The sequence below is a fragment of the Zootermopsis nevadensis genome, unplaced genomic scaffold, assembly GCF_977971745.1.
Source record: "Zootermopsis nevadensis isolate Lab colony 2312 unplaced genomic scaffold, Znev_1.0 Znev_ptg000004l, whole genome shotgun sequence".
Classification (NCBI taxonomy): Eukaryota; Metazoa; Arthropoda; class Insecta; order Blattodea; family Termopsidae; genus Zootermopsis; species Zootermopsis nevadensis.
Window position 1 is genome coordinate 8,394,276 of NW_028259136.1, and position 17,745 is coordinate 8,412,020.

The 17,745-nt window shown below is 38.8% G+C and overlaps 1 protein-coding gene across 4 annotated transcripts in view; it reads right to left on the bottom strand.

The window, feature by feature from the left end:
* Window positions 1–1,310: 1,310 nt before the first annotated feature.
* mim (missing-in-metastasis) overlaps window positions 1,311–17,745 on the bottom strand; it is a 57,400-nt gene continuing 40,965 nt past the window's right edge. Inside the window, exons 6-16 of one of the 4 annotated variants that reach the window (XM_087343091.1) lie at window positions 15,190–15,425; window positions 14,679–14,786; window positions 13,866–14,051; window positions 13,173–13,283; window positions 12,122–12,314; window positions 11,405–11,812; window positions 10,769–10,896; window positions 10,560–10,676; window positions 9,000–9,153; window positions 6,918–7,031; window positions 1,311–5,852 (exon numbers count right to left, since the gene is read on the bottom strand). In XM_087343091.1, the coding sequence (XP_087199217.1) occupies window positions 5,047–5,852; window positions 6,918–7,031; window positions 9,000–9,153; window positions 10,560–10,676; window positions 10,769–10,896; window positions 11,405–11,812; window positions 12,122–12,314; window positions 13,173–13,283; window positions 13,866–14,051; window positions 14,679–14,786; window positions 15,190–15,425 (2,561 nt within the window). In that variant the 3' untranslated portion in view covers window positions 1,311–5,046. The remainder of the gene's footprint in view (window positions 5,853–6,917; window positions 7,032–8,999; window positions 9,154–10,559; window positions 10,677–10,768; window positions 10,897–11,404; window positions 11,813–12,121; window positions 12,315–13,172; window positions 13,284–13,865; window positions 14,052–14,678; window positions 14,787–15,189; window positions 15,426–17,745) is intronic. The other 3 variants (XM_087343092.1, XM_087343093.1, XM_087343094.1) reach the window with 3 other exon arrangements.

The following is a 17,745-nucleotide window of genomic DNA, read 5'->3' on the forward strand; positions in this document are numbered from 1 at the left end:
TGTCTACGAAATGTAAAGCAGGGAACAAAGAAAACCTTGATTTACACCCAGATAAAGTTACATTAAGAGTACACGAGAAAACTGTCAGGGCAGCTGGTCACCAGGCCGAGATTTGAAGCCGGAACATTCACTAACTTGTTACACGAGTGTTATATTTGGATTCTACAGTCACATACCTTGTAGCCAAATTTCTTCTGTTCACATTTTGTCAGTCTTCATTCCACAAAGCTTCCTTGCATCAGAAAACGTCTCATATTCTGGGTGGATGTCTGGGAGGGGGAAACAAAGGTATAATACTCAGAGAGACAAGGTATACACAGGTATACTAATTGAGCCAGTCAGAATGAGAGTAGTCTTGTCTTTCTATTCATTTTTAGTAAATTAAGTCTTACATGTCATATTATACAAAAATCAAGAATCATTGTAATAATATTACTGCAGCCTTAAGTTAACAAAAGAGTAACACCGTTCATTTGATGTTTTTATGACTCTGCCAGATTACATGCTGCTACAACACTTAAGACAGCCACCTTCGTATGCACCACTGTAAAACTTCAAATCCTACTTTGTATAACTTTTTACAGAAAACGAAGACACTGACTTACCTCCACTATAATTCACACCAGCTCAAGTCCTACAACGGAAAAGACTGAGCAGTTTGACTCAAATGATTAATTCTGGGGCAATTTAATAATGCAATTAATTTACTACGCATATACACACAGAAGTCTTCCTAACCTAAGATAATAAAAAATAAAAAACGTTAAACTAAATAAAATCAGAACAAGGTAACAGCGAAAATGGAGCAGGAATGCCAATGCACTGCCTGTTTATGAAAGAACGACATTCTAAATCCAAAACGCAGACCACGTAAGACGTGGATATGTTTAAACAAAGAGGAATGGGAATCCAAGACAGGTTTTCACAGAAATCAAGACTTCAACTGTGGTCACCTGTGTCACGACATCATGTAGTCTAGTATGTTGTTACCATTGTTTTGGAAACTACGTACAAGACTATACAGTGTCACAAACTTGAAGGCCACAATCAAAAGGAACACGAATACCAACACAAATTTCTCTCACAATATGCCAGTTTGTGCAAGGGCACCATCGTGTTTCGAAACCCTATACAAGTACATTCTAAGAAAATGGAAGGAAATCGTAAACAGGTACATAAATACCAACTGTACAACACAAAACATGCTTTAACCGTTCAGGAACATTATAATGCCTCCAAGGGCCATTTACTTCTTTATGATTCAAACCCTCACAAAAAAAAACAAGGCAATAAAAAAATCCGGAACAGCATTACCAATATTACAACATAATATATTGCTCCAATAAGGAAGAAACACAAATACAATACCCACCATCTGTACAAGTCACAATACAACTGAATACGAGAGCCCTTTGAAAGGGCCAGATACTCCTCAACCACAACTGTACTGAAAATACATCACACAACGATATGTAGTAAGGATACAGAAAACAAAGATGACACACACGTACTTAAAGAACTGTCATATGATGGACAAACACAGAGACAAGTACATCTGATTACTTGGTCCATTACAAGAGAGAAGAAACACTAATGTCCCTTTACAAGTAATACACTGTCAGATCCATCCAAACATGGAGACTGATTGATTATACCTGTTTAAATATTGATAATTAAATATATGTCCTATACAGTGTGCATATATAATGACACACTGTCTTTTTTGGACTGCGAGACATTTGACAACAAACCTATTTCGAGCCAATGACATGACGGCCATCCCGCAGTTCACACCGATAGTCATAATGGTCTGTGTCACACACACACACATACACACACCACAAAAACCATTCCTCCTGCTATATCAATATCACTGATTTACCCCCCACAAGACCTTGAAAATGTAACACAGAATATATAATGTATATTACACCACCTTCTATGTGTTTAAATATATGTAGAAAACAATTATGTACAGAACTGATTTACAGTTCTCAGAATAGCCTATGTTTACTTATATCTATGACAATACATGAAACAAAACAAGCGAGCAATAATTCAGGAAGTCTGCACAGACAAGAAAGAATGTGCATGCGATACAGCATCTATACAGCTGCTTCAGTCATCATGTCCACTGGAAACGTTGAGGGTCTTTCCAAAATGAGTAAATCCTTAAAATTTTGCTGCCAAAAATTTGTGTAGAAATAACTTCCACCAGATTAAAACATCAAAAATTATGAGAAACCACTCAACACCTAATATTTGTGTTGGTATTTTTATTTTAATATTCTGGAGCCCCTCAATCTCATAAGATCAAGACTATGTATCTACACAGCACACCTTCTAATCTAATGGAAGTACCAATTTCTACACAAACTTTTAACAAAATAATAATAGTTGTTATAAACTTATATTAATACTTTCCATTGGAAGCGATGGCTAACTGATTACTTGCAGTAATTTCTATGCTTTTTGAGGGGTTGACATTAAGATATATGTATGATCATTACCCTATCTGTGATATGAAATCTAATTAAAGTACAAACCAAAATATCATTACACTTTATCTGGTTCACATCATCATATGACATGTCCATAATCAATAAAGGTAAAGGGAGGTTATTGTACCTACAATGGTTCAAATAATTGTATTGAAAGTAAAAAACACCAATTTTTATTATAAACAGAACTCCTTGATTCATAAAATGAAAAAAAAAAAACTTTTTCTGATACAATAATTTATTACAATTACAAACCTGAAAGGAAAAATGTCTGCTACACTATAACACCTCCCTTCACCACGCCCCACGTCCTTCAAATTAATATGATTATACAAAGGGAATAAAGCTAAATTTCAAACAAGAAGTGAATTTCAAAATAGATCACTCGTAATTATAGCACTACTGTAAATGCTGAAGCATGAAGTTAGCAATTTCACCAACAATGTTCTTATAATGAGATAATATTTATCATATAAACATCATCAGCAAGTTGGAACGTAAGAACAAAGAAAAGTAACTGCTGAATAAGATATGTATGAGAAAAATAAGTAATTAATAGAAATTAATACCTTTTTTAAAAATGGGAAACTTTGTTTACGAAGTCAGAATTCCGTAATGTCATTCTGTTAGACCATGAAAATTAAACAAACACAGAACCTGGCAAGATAAGCACAAAATATCATGATTCAAAATAATACGCAGCAAACTTAAAATAATACTGCAACATTATATAATCACTTATAATTTGAAGAACTACAATAACACGTAACATTGTTTCAAAATAAATTAATATATCCTATTGTTAACGTATAAACAAATAGTTTGTGTGTGCAAGAAAGATTACTTCTGTAGGCCTTGATTTAAGTACCACCTGGGCCACATATTCCCTGAAGCACTTTTGTAAACAATTCTCTTTGAGATAAAGTACAACATACACTTTGCTGTTACTCTCTTGCAAGCTATCAGTTACCCAAGCTTACTGATTGAAGAAACAGTCCTTCAGTTTGATGGTGGTAGTAATATTGAGAATATTCTGACTTGAGTTAATTATCCCTTTCCTGTCATAATTTTCAAAGCCAGTATCTACAAACATCAAATAATTCTTAAGTCTCAGTTGGACTGAAAACTTATACATAAGACATGTACATAGCATGAACAATAATTAACTAGGAATGCAGTCTTACCTCCCATATAGATATAGATTGAAATCTGTGTCTTATAATCACCAAAGTTTTCTATTTCTGCAATGACAAGGTTACTACAAAATACCAGAACCTGAAAATATAAGTTGAATCCTTTATCATAACCTCAAAATGTAAAGTGTACCAACCAATTTCCATCTTGTAATATACAGGTTATTTGACACCCAAAATCAAGGAAACAAGGTGGATAGATGTTTCATACTGTGCCACAAGAATTTAAAAATATTATTTATAAATTTCTCAAAATCCCAAACATTTTTACATACATAACTATAACAGGTGCTTCAAATATTACAGCACAAACATCTGTAGGACTTTTTGTATGTTTTTATTTGTTGCTGCTTATGAAATACTCAATATGTACATGTCCTCTGTTTAAGCAGTCACTGGTGAAGGCCTCAAACAATACAAATCCTCAAGAATGATCAGCTGTCCCAATCCACTATCTATAGTAAACAGGACAGGGAGATCAAAAGTTGAATTTCTAACATAAAATTGACCCTTACAATATCTCTATCTTAGCAATTCTCAATAAATTCCTAACATCCTCACCTTTCTTCAGAGCAAACAGGATTTACACCTGTAGCAAAAATTCAAATCCTTACAATACGGAACATGTATTTCTGCACAACTCCAAGATAACCTAAAAAATGTTATAATTTCAACTTTCTTAATCTACAGCATCCTACTGATGCTAGTTTCACAATCCACTTTATAGAAATGGCAGTGAAGAAAACGTTTTGTTATATTCTGAATGCCAATCAATATCTGCATTTGTTTGCTTTTACAAAAACAAAATCTTATTTAAAAGTTCAAGACTTTGGCTGACCTACCTCCATATAGTTAAGATCCCTTCTGTCAGTTTCATTTACAAAGAGAAACACCTGTCATGACCTACCTAATTCTGCTTATATACTCTCTGCTTTTACTGGCAAAATGATAACCTTGGAAATGAGCTACTCCAACTAAACTAGTCTTTATTCTGTGCTACACACGCATAAGGAACTCTCATTAAATATACAAATTCTTTTATTTAATGAAATAAACTATATTCCACGCATCAGCATCCTAGGACCTGCATTCTTATAACCTCACTTCACTGTTGTAAACTCATCACCATTTACATAGAAATGGGTATAACCATAAAAGTGTGCAGAAACCAAACTATACTTTGTAAGACCCACCACTTCAAACATAAAATTCTGTTTAACCATAATGCTGTATGAATAAAAAAAATCTGATGATCCTGTGCAAAAAATCAGGTCTAAGCTAAGTATATGGAGGCCCTTGTCAGTATAAACCTAAGTTTTAGAAGTGTAACAAGTGACAGAGTTTAGCACATCTTATTGACGAATATGGGGGGCAGACTTGTCATTGATAGTACCAGTTCTCTTCAGTGTGGTACCCCTCTTGATTTGATCCATGAGAGATTCATGGCAAATGGCAGGGTCGGGCACTGTGCGACTGGCGATTAAACGGCGAACCATAGCTGCCTTATGTTGCTGAACTGCTATCTGTTGCTGAGCTGCTATCTGTTGCTGCTGTTGTTGCATTGCTAACTTGGAATTCAGAGCCTGCAAAAAACCCTGTCCAGGTCCAACTACACCGCGCTGAAGCAATCTACTACTGCCACCACTTGGACTTCCCCCACTGTCTTCAGAGTGACGTCGTGAGTTTCTGGGACTCAGTGTTGGGGCCAACTTGGCACCAATAGCAGCAATGAGACCTCCTGAACCTTCATTTGTAGACCCCGATCCCCTACGATCGGCACTCTGCGAACGAAAGCTCCCCGTGTTGCGACGCACAGCACTGGGACTTGCAGGTGTGTGTTTCAGCTCTGTGAGTGTACGCACAGTCTCTGCGACACTGATGCCTGACCCCGCCGCCACTGAAGACCCCCCACCACTGCTATTGATGCTACTGCTGCTACTGCTGCTGGTGCTGTCAAGTAGGAATGCTGGTGGAGGTGGCAGGTTCTCAAGGCTTCCATTTGCCATGCTTCCCATTCCAGTGGTGGCTCCACTGGAATTCTGACGGACGACAGGACTGCTGGAGATTGACGAAGTCCGGCGGATAGGAGGGGGAGGCTTTTGCACTTGAACTGAACTGCGGCGAAGAAGAGTGTTCCTCATAGTGTTGCTGGGGTACCCTGCAAGTAAGAAGTTCCTGCACTAATCTATTTGCTACAACACTACGTAACACCGTAAGCTGGAGTGGGTAAGAATGTACAGAACGAGAATCAGAAATGGAGGCCAGACAGTACTTTGTGAACACAGACATAGAATTTGAGACTTTTGCGGCGAGTACAATCAATAAAATCTTCTCGGGCAATCAGCCGCGTCAACTGGTTACCTTAGTAAACCAACCCAAGAACACGCTATGAAGCCAATATGCTGAATGGTATCATGTACATACCACATTTCTCATCAAGGTATCTCCCAATTTTGAGACTTTTTTTTTTTGTTAACATATTTTTTTTCTAAAATTTTCTAATTTGCTAGTTTGTTTACTGTTACTATATCCATAACATATCTAAGATTTTATTTTATGAAATTTTTTTAAAAAGTCAATTAGCAAATACTCAATGTCATAGAGTGCATAAACTAACCAATTAACAAACACTGACATAGAAACACAAAGGTTCAATACTGCTATAATACCCAAGTCCACAATCCTTAAATAACTACATCCATCTCCCATTCTCACAAATCTCCGAGATCGATCTGAATATAATCTGCCCATCTCCAACTCAGTCTGCCAAGTGGACATCTTCCAAAAATTTTAACCCCCAAAATTTTGTTTGCACACTTAATCACACTGTGAAGATAAGAAAGTTATTTTTTCCTTGTATTTTATTATTACACACATAGAATATATCATAAAAGAAAATATTTATCTCAATGAGATCCATACTTTATCTTACTGAAACATTCTTCTTATGGTGGGCCACAATTTACTTGAGACATATCATAATGCCTCATTTGGTCTCTAAGCAAAGCTGAGGTGATAATAAACTAAAATGACATTTCCTTAATAATTATGGTACAGACCTAACATATCAAATGCCATAAAAATCTGTTAATATGTTTTAGAGACAAAATATGTGGATGAATATAAATTACATTCCCATTAGGAATAATACACAGAAATTAAGGAAATATAGTACATGCTTCTATTACATAAGAAGAAATTCCAGAAAAGAAAGACAACCTACCTGTTGTGGAGACAGGTCGCCTGCGTGGGCCACCGGACATGGCAAAGTCCCCAGAGCGGGGCAGCGTGCAATACTTGCTAGCAGCCTCCAAACTAGACACACTCAACGACATGTCTAGGGAAGAAGAAGCGGAACAAACCAACTAAGACCACACGCACACAGCACACGAAAGAAAAGAGGCTGAGGGGGCTGTCACTAGCTCTAATGGAGGGCTCCAGTAACAGGACTGTGAAAATGACTATACTACTACCACGTGTCTGTGATCAAAAATGGGCAAAACATGCTACCTCTCACTTGACAGACCGTATTTCAGATGTTTCAACTAAAAGGCCTGAATTACATTTTCAATTCATCTGTGTTAGTGCTGTTGAAACCTGAATTTGGCCTGTGATGATGAAAATATTTTAGTAGAAGATTTTCAGCATCGCAGGCCAAACTTACGTTTCAAATATGGCAAAACAGGTGATTTCCATTACCGCGAATCACCGCACATATCAAAAACACGTAAAATAATGGAAAATGTATAACACGCCCTTGTATTTTCTGACTGATACACCTACGAGAGGCCTTAACTTGTAGTCCGTGGAGTCAAAATGGTGGGGGTGAGTCAGTGAAACTGTGCACACAACTTGGTGGGCCTGCAAGGAAGCTTCCGCCATAGCCATGGACAGGATACTGATGCTCCTCATGATAATAAAATATGATGTGAAAACACCCCAAAAAAGCATGTAATCTGTGCCATAAACTGACAAGAAAGTAAAATATTTTAAACCATAGTTTTATGTTTTAACTCAAATAATTTTAATTTCAAGGGGTTAAGACAGCCCATTAAGAGACTGGATCATATCCTGTCAACTACATCTACAAACAGCAGAGCACGACTCTTACTCTAAAATAAGGGACGCAACAGCTCTAGAAGGTTCCTTCTAAGATACTTCCAGGAAGCAAATAAAGACTTGGCAGCCATCAGTGTGACCATTCTCGCTAAAGTTTATTTGCATGCATGTAGGAACAATTACATATTCCTTGAAGGGTAATTATACTGGACACTGCACATATTCTGGCATGCATTAATATATATGACATTTGAAGATCTGACTGTGCTCCTATCTTTAAGTAACTTGTTGTCATTCAACTGATATATATTTTTATATATTTTTTTTCTTATATCTGTGTAAGTGACCAGGATGATTTGAAAGATTCCAAGTTGAAACTTAACTACTGTCACTAATATTTAACATAAAAAAAATAAAAGAATTTTCTTACAGTAAAATGGTAATCAATGACTTCAAGATGGCTAAAACATGTACTCATACATTCAATAGTCCTCAAACAATGGGCAACATTATAACACAATCATAGGATAAAAAAAAAAAAAAACCAGTCACTAATATGTAGTGAATATTTTTAACTTGCACAATTTAAAATACGCAGAAAAGAAAACGCTGTTTCCATAATGACTACATTTTTTAGAGTACTATATAGTAGGCCACTGTATTTGTAATGGTCAATGAAGCTCGGAGATATCTTGTGACAAGTATGCCTATAATTTGAAAATTCCCGAGCAGCACTTCCATACAGAAATGTACAATTTAATTTTCTTCATTCTACAGCTGTTCCTATATCGTTCAAATCTCTCCCATTTTCCTCTTACTTTACACACGAAGAATGCCTCTGAGGAAAATTCTATAATAATATCTCAAAAAATTTCTTGCATTTCAAGCAGGTCCTCCAACCCGGTTTCTGACATTGATCATCGGAGAAGATACACTAAAATACATAAAAAAAATTCTGACCAGGGATAACTCTTCTTCCTTTTACTGCTTTTTAATTTGTATATTTTTGTAAGTTCAAATTGAGGATAATTCATTAAATGAAGCAATTGGTGTTCAACCCATATAATCTCATATGTTGGTAGGGCCACTATGGCACCAAATACCTCAAATAACAAACACCTTAAAATGAATAATTACTGTACCACTGCATAATACCAGTTAGTGGCGCACAGCAGGCAATATTCAGTTAGTACCACAGTTCCATGCCACGGCACTACAAACAACTGCCACACGAGCTCATTCGTACCTTCACCGTGAGCCGCCACGGCAGCAGCCGCAACCGCCGTCGCTGCCACGGCAGCAGCCGCATCGTCGACGGGGATGATTGTCTGACTGCCGTACCCACTGGATGACTCCAACGAACTTTCACTTGTGCTACCGTCCTTTTCACCCGGTTCAGTCTGGACAAAGCAGAAGTGCCACACTTTATACCTATTATGATGTATCAAAAATCAAGAGAACACACAATTTCTAAATTAAAAACAGTCATTTATTATTGTTTGAGCTCTGGACTTAGCTGATCAACTGACTCACCCCATAGTCTGGTGAAATTTGAGGTTTTCACTGCAGCAAAGATACTGATTTTTATTACAAACATTATGAAGAAACATATCTCATCTAACTTCAGGCTAAAGACGGCAATGTCCGACAAGAAACTACATGGCATCATAACGTGAAAGACGACAAAACATGAAGTAAAAGTATCTGTATTACAAAAGACTGCCAAATTAATCTTTATCCTCGAAATAGAGGATTTGAAACCTTGTACTACGGGGTTAAACCACAAAATGCTCTGTTATGTTCTTTGCTACATATTATTTATATTTAAATCTGAAGATAGGCAATGTAACATCATCATTATTTAACACAAGAAGCTAACAGAATTACATTCTAAAGCAATGCAACGTCTGTGATATTGTACGGCTGTGAAGCAAGCACGAATGACTCCAGGAACAATGCACAAATTACATGTGTTTGTTACGAATGTGTGAGGTTTCAGGTGTACAAATACAATGTGGGCTTAAACTCCAAACATCAAACTAAACCTGAAATTATAAAGATAAAAACATGCCAATATCTGCGTATACGGAGCAGTAACTTTCATCTGAGCCTACGCAATCAGCAGGAAACACGCCTCTATTAACAAAAGCAGCGGTGATGCCAACTTCCCTTCAAATGCTTTCATCTATACCTTTCCTTATCACGAACTCGACAATTAAAAATTACATGATTCTATGATCCACTTTCATACATTTACTGCTACTACACATTTCTAAATGTTAAATTTTCCAGATATGACCTCGAAGTTTTGCAAAATAACCATCTTCCTTTTATAAGAAAATCTTTTTAAAATTAATACCCTGCTGTCATGTATGTAGCATCACTTTTTTCAGCTCAGAATGAAATTTAATATATCTCGAGTACCAGAAGAATATTCTGAAAGGACACCCAATGGATATGGCTCGAAGTTGTTTAATGCATATACTGTAAATAACATGCACAAAAGCTACTCGGTGCAGAATATTTCATGGAAAGGGATAATCTGGCAACAGGAAGTTCAAAAAATCTCTTACACATATACCAACATGTTTCTAGTGGCAGGCAAATTCCATGTCAAGACAAAAAATAAATATGAGGGAAATTATGACTGATTACAAAATGTTCTGACAGAATATGCTTCTGGTTTGTGACAGTGGAGAGAGACCAAAGCCTGACAGTGATAGTGCAGTGACAAATAAGCTAAAAGTATTGCAGCAAAAGCCTCGGTGGTCACGGGAAACTTTAAAGTGGGAAGACCTTAAGTTACCTTGAAAAGAACACTGGAGACAGAAATCAACACTGCAGGAATGTCATGGAAACAAGTTGGAGCTCTACCACAGAACAGAGTTCGATGGCGAACCTCTGAAGCAATCTTTCGTTCCACCTACGAATTACAGGATTAAAAGAGAGAAGATATCTGCTATTCAAAGTAATTACTTAACTAACTTCACTGGAACCCGGTCACCGACCACTCACCTTATCTTGATTTTCTGGTGGAATGTTGACAAGCTCTGGAGGGGGAGGAGGGAAATTCATTTCTTGAGCTTTGGTAGCAGCCATTGTAGCAAGCTCGTGCATGTTCACGTACATAGGCTGTGGGGAATCTGCAAGAAAACATCCGAGGTGACCTTAAACAGAATTGAGCGAGAACACGGAAAACACGTAATTTCCGAATATATTCCTTCTCATTTTGCGTAACCTGCTGTAAGTCACTGCAGTACAGATCTGCCACTGTAAAGTTAATCATACTACGGGAACCTCACTGCACAACACGAAATTACTGTTCCTTGTTGTTATGTTAAATGCTCAACATACAAAAACATTTCAAACAAAAGTTGTAGACATTAATGCGATCCATACATCACGGCATTTGGCGATTGTTTATAAGATCTACTTTTTTAAATAAAATCAGCGGAGTGTGATCTGTGCTGCATTGAAAGTGACACTCATACCTTGATTCAAACCAAAATTAATTTTACCTGTCAACTTTTAAATTTCCCAATAACAAATTTAACTCAAATCCATCAAGTATTTTCACAAATAAAAAATGCAGAGGGACAGATGTGAATTTTTCAATGTTTAATTTCTGTGCTAAGAACATTTGTTCCTGACCTTTCCCCACGTGAACATGCTGCATAACAGTCTTGGGTATCTTTGGAACCTCGGCCTTTGTGACTTGCGTCATGTGGAGGTGTTTGGCAGTGGTGGTGGTTGCGGTGGCAGGCCTGTGCTGGGTCGCAGTTGCGGTCTTGGCAGGCACTGAGGGTCGCTCCAGGGAGGAGCAACGTTGCGGAATGGGCGGGCGGGCATAGATCTGGTTCTGTGGAGGCTTATAGGGAGACTTCTGAGGACTGGCCATTCCAACAGCAGCACTCTTGTTGGGATCGGAAGTGACGGCGGTGGTCGCTGTCGCTGCGGCGTTAGAGACGGAGACTGGACTGGTGGGCTGTACATGGGAGACTTCTGGTGCTTGGAACGTGTAGACTGTAAGAGGAGGTCGCTGGTGCCCTCGCTCATAAGCTGAGAACAGAACATTTTTCATCAATTCTAATAGAATGTCTTCAAAAATGCACATTTCAAAACCAAGAAACTTCTGAAAAAGGAGGCGGCGAAAACTCACAACCGGGTTGTAGAGCCAAGAAACAACAACAACAACAATAGAATGTCTGACAGGTTAATATTATAAAAAGTTACAAATAAAAAATATGTATGTCTTGTAATTGACAACTATTGACAGGACAGTACATGTAGCACATATAAGAGAAATGAGATCATAAACAGACACATTGCTTGTACAATGCCGTTACACCACACATGCTGACATGTCACCTGAAGATATAGTGTGCGGGCGATCGCTCATGATGGCCGTGGCCGCGCGCTCAAACTGCAACGTCTCTTGTAGGTTTGGCCACGTGGCAGTAGTGTTGGGCAACGTCCCTGTGGTGTTACCACCTCCTCCAGCCGGGTATGGTGTTGAAGGTGTACTCGAGTTACTGCCACTGTGTTCTGACATGTTGGACACCTGGTGACATGGCAACACTGTCAGTGCATATCAAGACTGCAGGAATAAGGGGCAAAACATATAACAGAAAATGAAGAACTGTACTTCAGTCATGCAGTTTGACAAAAATATGCGTAATTGAAGTACTAAATCTTTACGACAACTATTCAGCTGCAGAGATTATATAATGTAGAATGAGATGGAAAGATCATGAATGACAGGGATTTGGAAGATGGTAGTCATGGATTATTTGAAAGTAATATTCTGGCATTTCACTGAAGAAACTGAAGAAAACCTTTAAAAAAAATCTTGGGTCTGCCTGGCAGAAGTTTGAAATGAGTACATATCAAATACAGTACTAGTGTGTTGCTTCTACGCCAGTGTCAACTACATCCCAGCACATAAATCAGCATCATCTAATAAACAATGAAGGAGGTAGGCCATTTGTTGATCTGTTCGAAGAGTTGATTATCAAAAAGTCCCATTAAAGACCATCCGCAGTTCTTAATTCATGTGATTTAAAAATATTTTAAAATAGTTTCAAAAGTCTACTGCTTTGTATTCTGTCAACTTTTGGGATCGAACTGATCTAACTTTTATATTAAAAAATTATGTCCAATGTAGTTTCTGCATTTATTTATTTTTATAAGACTCGCGCATGATACAACCTCACTGCTCTTATGGTGGATGCAGCAAGCACCTCTCAAACCTCGATAAACTTCTACCAGACTATGCGGTGCAACGATCCAGAAGACAGCCATCTTTCTTCCACCTATGGTTTCTATGCCATGTTAAGTTGCAGGTTCCCTTTGCTGGCATTCATTATCACTTTTGCTATCTACTGTTCTTGCAACAAGTGAGAATAAGAGGGTGCAGTACCTGTACCCCATGTATGGAGGCGGGACGCGGAAACAGCATGTCCTGCGATGTGAAGCCTGAGTCCTGTGAGGAGAGACTGGAGAGGCGAAGAATGCCCGCAGGCAAAGGATGCTATACCAACACGACAAAACAAAAAAGTAATAATGCACACTAATAATAAAACAAAATAAAAACAACAAAACAAAAATACACAATAAAAATAAAATAAAATTTAGATTCATGCTAAGTACATATGGGACTCTCCATTGCTCACCTCAGGTTAAAAACTGCTGCACCCAAGTTCAGACGAGTATCGAGAACATGGCTCGTGCCCTTTTATCTACGCACAAAATGAATACATGATGGGCAGACTGTCTTGCCTGTGGTAAAACTCATATTGTGCCATGTAGTTTAGTAGGAAATGACAAAAATTTCAGAGATACATCCTTACTGCCTACATCATCAGGGTGACGGAGGCAGTAAGTACTTCCGTAACATCAATTCCTACCCGGCTACACGGCATAACATCTGAGAAGACAGCCATCTTCAATTCTTATCCTCTATAAATCTCTCAAATCGGATAAGAGGATAAGTTTTGAAAATTCAAAGTAGTTGAAACAATTATCTCACATCAGGCGACAAACAGTCCCAGGGTAAACAAAAGACATAAAAGAGACCCGGGACGAGGTCTGATGCGGGAAGACCTAAACAAACCTGCGAGAGTGAGCGGTGCCAGTACTGGTGATTCGGAGAATGGTGCGACTTCGTGCTGCCACTAGAGGAGCTGTTTAGGGAGCTAATGCTGCACATGCTGGATTTACGGGACCCCAGCGAGCTTGGACTACTGGGCGGTGTCTGGAATGACCAGTTGCTATCTGAGCCCTTCAGGTCTGTGATTACCTGCAAAAGAGCACAACTTGACGGTCGAGAGATGCAGTCTACGCAACCTGTTGAAACCTGCTCGAACACGTCTAAACCTCTACAGATGTGCCGAAACTATTGTAAACTTGTCAAAACCTGTTGAAAAGGCGTAGAAACATGTCGGAAGTTGTCGGAAACTGTCCACACGTGTCTAAACGCCTCCAAATGTGTTCAAACCATAGTCGTCCTTCCAAGATTACTTTATATGAAACCAAAACTGTGTAAAAGTTTAGAAAGCTTATAGATTAATAGAATGATGGAGGAGAAAATATAACAAAGCAAACTGCTCATTTCTACTCCTTGTGTCACTTAAAAACCCACATCCACTGCTCTGCAATTATGATCGTGAACAGTGATTTCAGACAGAGTAGTCATGGCCTACCTTATGATTATACAAAGAAAACAGGGCGTGGATTGAATTCAGTTGGCTGAAAACTGGGTCCAGTGAGCAGGAAATTTCTTGACCAGTTGAGCGACTATCAGGTTATCGAGTATTTTGTCCCAAGAATTTAGTCAGTCACATGAAATAACAGGTGATGAGTGCCTATTACGTAATTATCTCCCAATTCTTAACGTAGTAATTCAAGCAGCTTTAAAGGTAAGTACCTGTTCACTGGCAGGTGGCAGGGTGAAGGGGTCTGTGGTGAGTTTCTGCACCTGGTCCACCACTTCTTGCAGGTGAGACAACTCTGATAACATCGCTACTTCCTCATCCTGCAACACCAGACATGACAATGCATGTTATGCCCAAGGGACTATAGTGGAGACAGGCAATAATGCGAAGTGAAAGGAACGAAGCACGGTGAAACCTGAACGTCTTTCCCTTCGAAGCCACGTACATTTAACACAGGTACTTGCTTCCAGATAAAAACATTGGGCAACACATTTTAAATGATGATAATTTTGTTAATGATTTCACGAGTTAACAATTCATGCTGTGACACAGATGATTAACCACTGACTTCAATTTTTTGACAAGTTGAATATCTCAGTAATAAATCAATTTCATGACTGACTGAATGAATGTATAAATCACACAAATTGTGATTCAAACTGGGTAAGACCAGAAGTTTCAGGACACCAAAAACTTATTTAATCTTGAGGAGATACGACTCACCACTACAGGTTTAAGGAATGCGACGAAGAGGCAGAAACGACTGCGTTCCTCGACCAGCGCTGCCCTCACTGCTTGTTTCTCAGTCTCCTCCAGGATATGGCGACGCTCAGTCACGTCCTGCTGCGAGGTCTCCACGCGTCGCTGTAGTTCCCAATTCTTCCCTTTGCGTGCTTTTTTCTGCAACCGCAGGGTGTCTGTCGATCGTTTCTTCAACTCTGCCCTCGCTCTTTTGTATTCTGTGACAATAATTCAGTAACATGTAATAATAGAAAATTCTTAACTCTCAATAGACATAACAAGGAATTTATCTGTTAATAAAAGTGTGTGTTAAAGATGTATTTTCTGATATCAGGTAACTATTTTTTCATCACTGGTGTTTCAAAAAATATATGGAGGTGCACCAAACCCACGGCAGGCCGTGGGTTGAGCGAGAACCCTTGCTCTTAACTGTATGTAAAATAAGTAGGTTTCATAGATCACTATCACGAAAAAAGAAACAATTAAGTTATCGTTCAAAGTGTACTACAACAACAACAACATATATCAGATCTAAAACTTCTTGACGATGGTGAAGAGTCAATTGAATAAAAATTTCCTTGGATATTATCCATCGTCTAGTAAATATAAAACGTAAAACGACGTTTCGGAGATGGGCCCAACTGTGTAGGAACCTGAAGATGGAGATAGAGTCCCATCTCCGAAACGTCGTTTTACGTTTTATATTTACTAGACGATGGATAATATCTAAGAAAATTTTTATTCAATTAACAACAACATAAACTTCTATTAAATTATTCAATTGTACAATTTCAAACAGAAGGAAACTTAAGGACAAAGAAGTCGTGGCCTATTTGTAAGTATGGCTGGACAGAGAAAACCAGTGACAGACTGCAGTTCTTCAAAATTCCACCTGCAAGTATCGCTTTAACCTTGAAACAGGAAGTTAAAACAAACACAAGCGAGAAACACATTTGGATACTCGGTTACTTAAAGTGACAAATGAAAGTGGGTACTTCTAATGTACGTACACGCAGCACTGAAAAGCAAGGTGTTAAGTGCAATGGGCAGTATTAACAAAGGAGGCAAACCTCTAGCCTCGCCATATGTCAGCGTCGTCATGAATCAGGCCTGTACCAGCAACATCCACAAAAGATTCAAATTTAATTATTCTGTGACAGAATTAAATACATACAAACTCTTGGCTTGCGGTACAGACAGTGGTCCTTGAATGTTGGAGCTGGTCCTTCAGAGTGGACATCTGAGGACGAGGCATCAGCCCATAGATATTTCTAAACGCATTCAAACGTCAGTTTCATTTGAATGCAAATGACAACAGCGAAGTATCTGCTTGATGGCATTTCGCCTCTGGCACATATGTTTTCCGCTTCCAACTTTTACTCCACTCCGTCCATTGAAAATGAATAAAAACATCAACTTAAAAAAAAAAAACTGGAACAGCGCCAGTATTTACACAGCGAAGTGACTAAGACAAAGCTGGCTATTTGTGGTTTATTTAACGACGCTGGCAGAAACTACACGACGTCGAATGAAAGGATGATTATGAATTGGAAAGGACGTGGAAGGAAGCGGCCGTGCCCTAGAAAACTACCATCTCGGAATCTGCCTGGAGGAAACGAGGATAACACAGAAACCTCAGTCATGACGAGATACGAACCTTGGACCTATCGAATAAAAAGCAAGAGTGCCAACAGATGGGCAGCGACGATCTGTAACTTCTGTTTAGGAAATGTACAAAACAGATCAAACACAACAACTTGCTTATTAAACATTTTCAGAAATACACCCCCCCTCCCTTAAAATTTTAAAAAAAAAACTTGTACCGAATTCCGACAGATCTGACCAATCTGAAGTCGGGGAAACTGTGGAAAAGGTGGACGTGGCTCACGATCGTGTCCAAGGGCGGGACTTCGTGTCAGTGACGGTGAACCTTCTGGTTCAGCTGCCAGAGTCACGCCGGAGTGCTCTCAGAGCCTCGATGCGCTTGAGTTAGGGTTCAAGTACCGCCGAGGGCAAGGAGAGAGAGTTGTGCTTCGTCATCACGCGTCACTAAAACTCCAGACACCAGTTTTCTGTCCAACCCTCTGAAGCCCGAACCTCGCCTAAATAACATTTAAGAACTCAGTCCGTACCGCGAAGAAAACACCTCACTTCACCATTACAAATGTCAGCTGGGCTTTAAAGGGCAAACGACGATGACCATGAATAGCTCCTTATTCGGGAGCCTACCGATTACGACTGAAATATTCGTGGTATGCTGGATGCTTAAAAATAGGCCACGACCGCTATTTTCCATTTAATGTTATGTGATTACACAGCCGGAAAGGCGTCGTTAAATAAACTGGAAAGGCACATCTGAGCGTCGGGGGGTCAAATTCAGAGACTTCCGACATATTTGTGTCACACGTCACAAATGTAATTACAGCAGTAAACTCCGGAACGCCCGTCTCTTGGCTACTATCTAACTCTTTAAAGGCCACTGGTAACTATAAGTACCACCTGCTTTTACATTAAAAAAACTCTGCATTTTGCCGACAG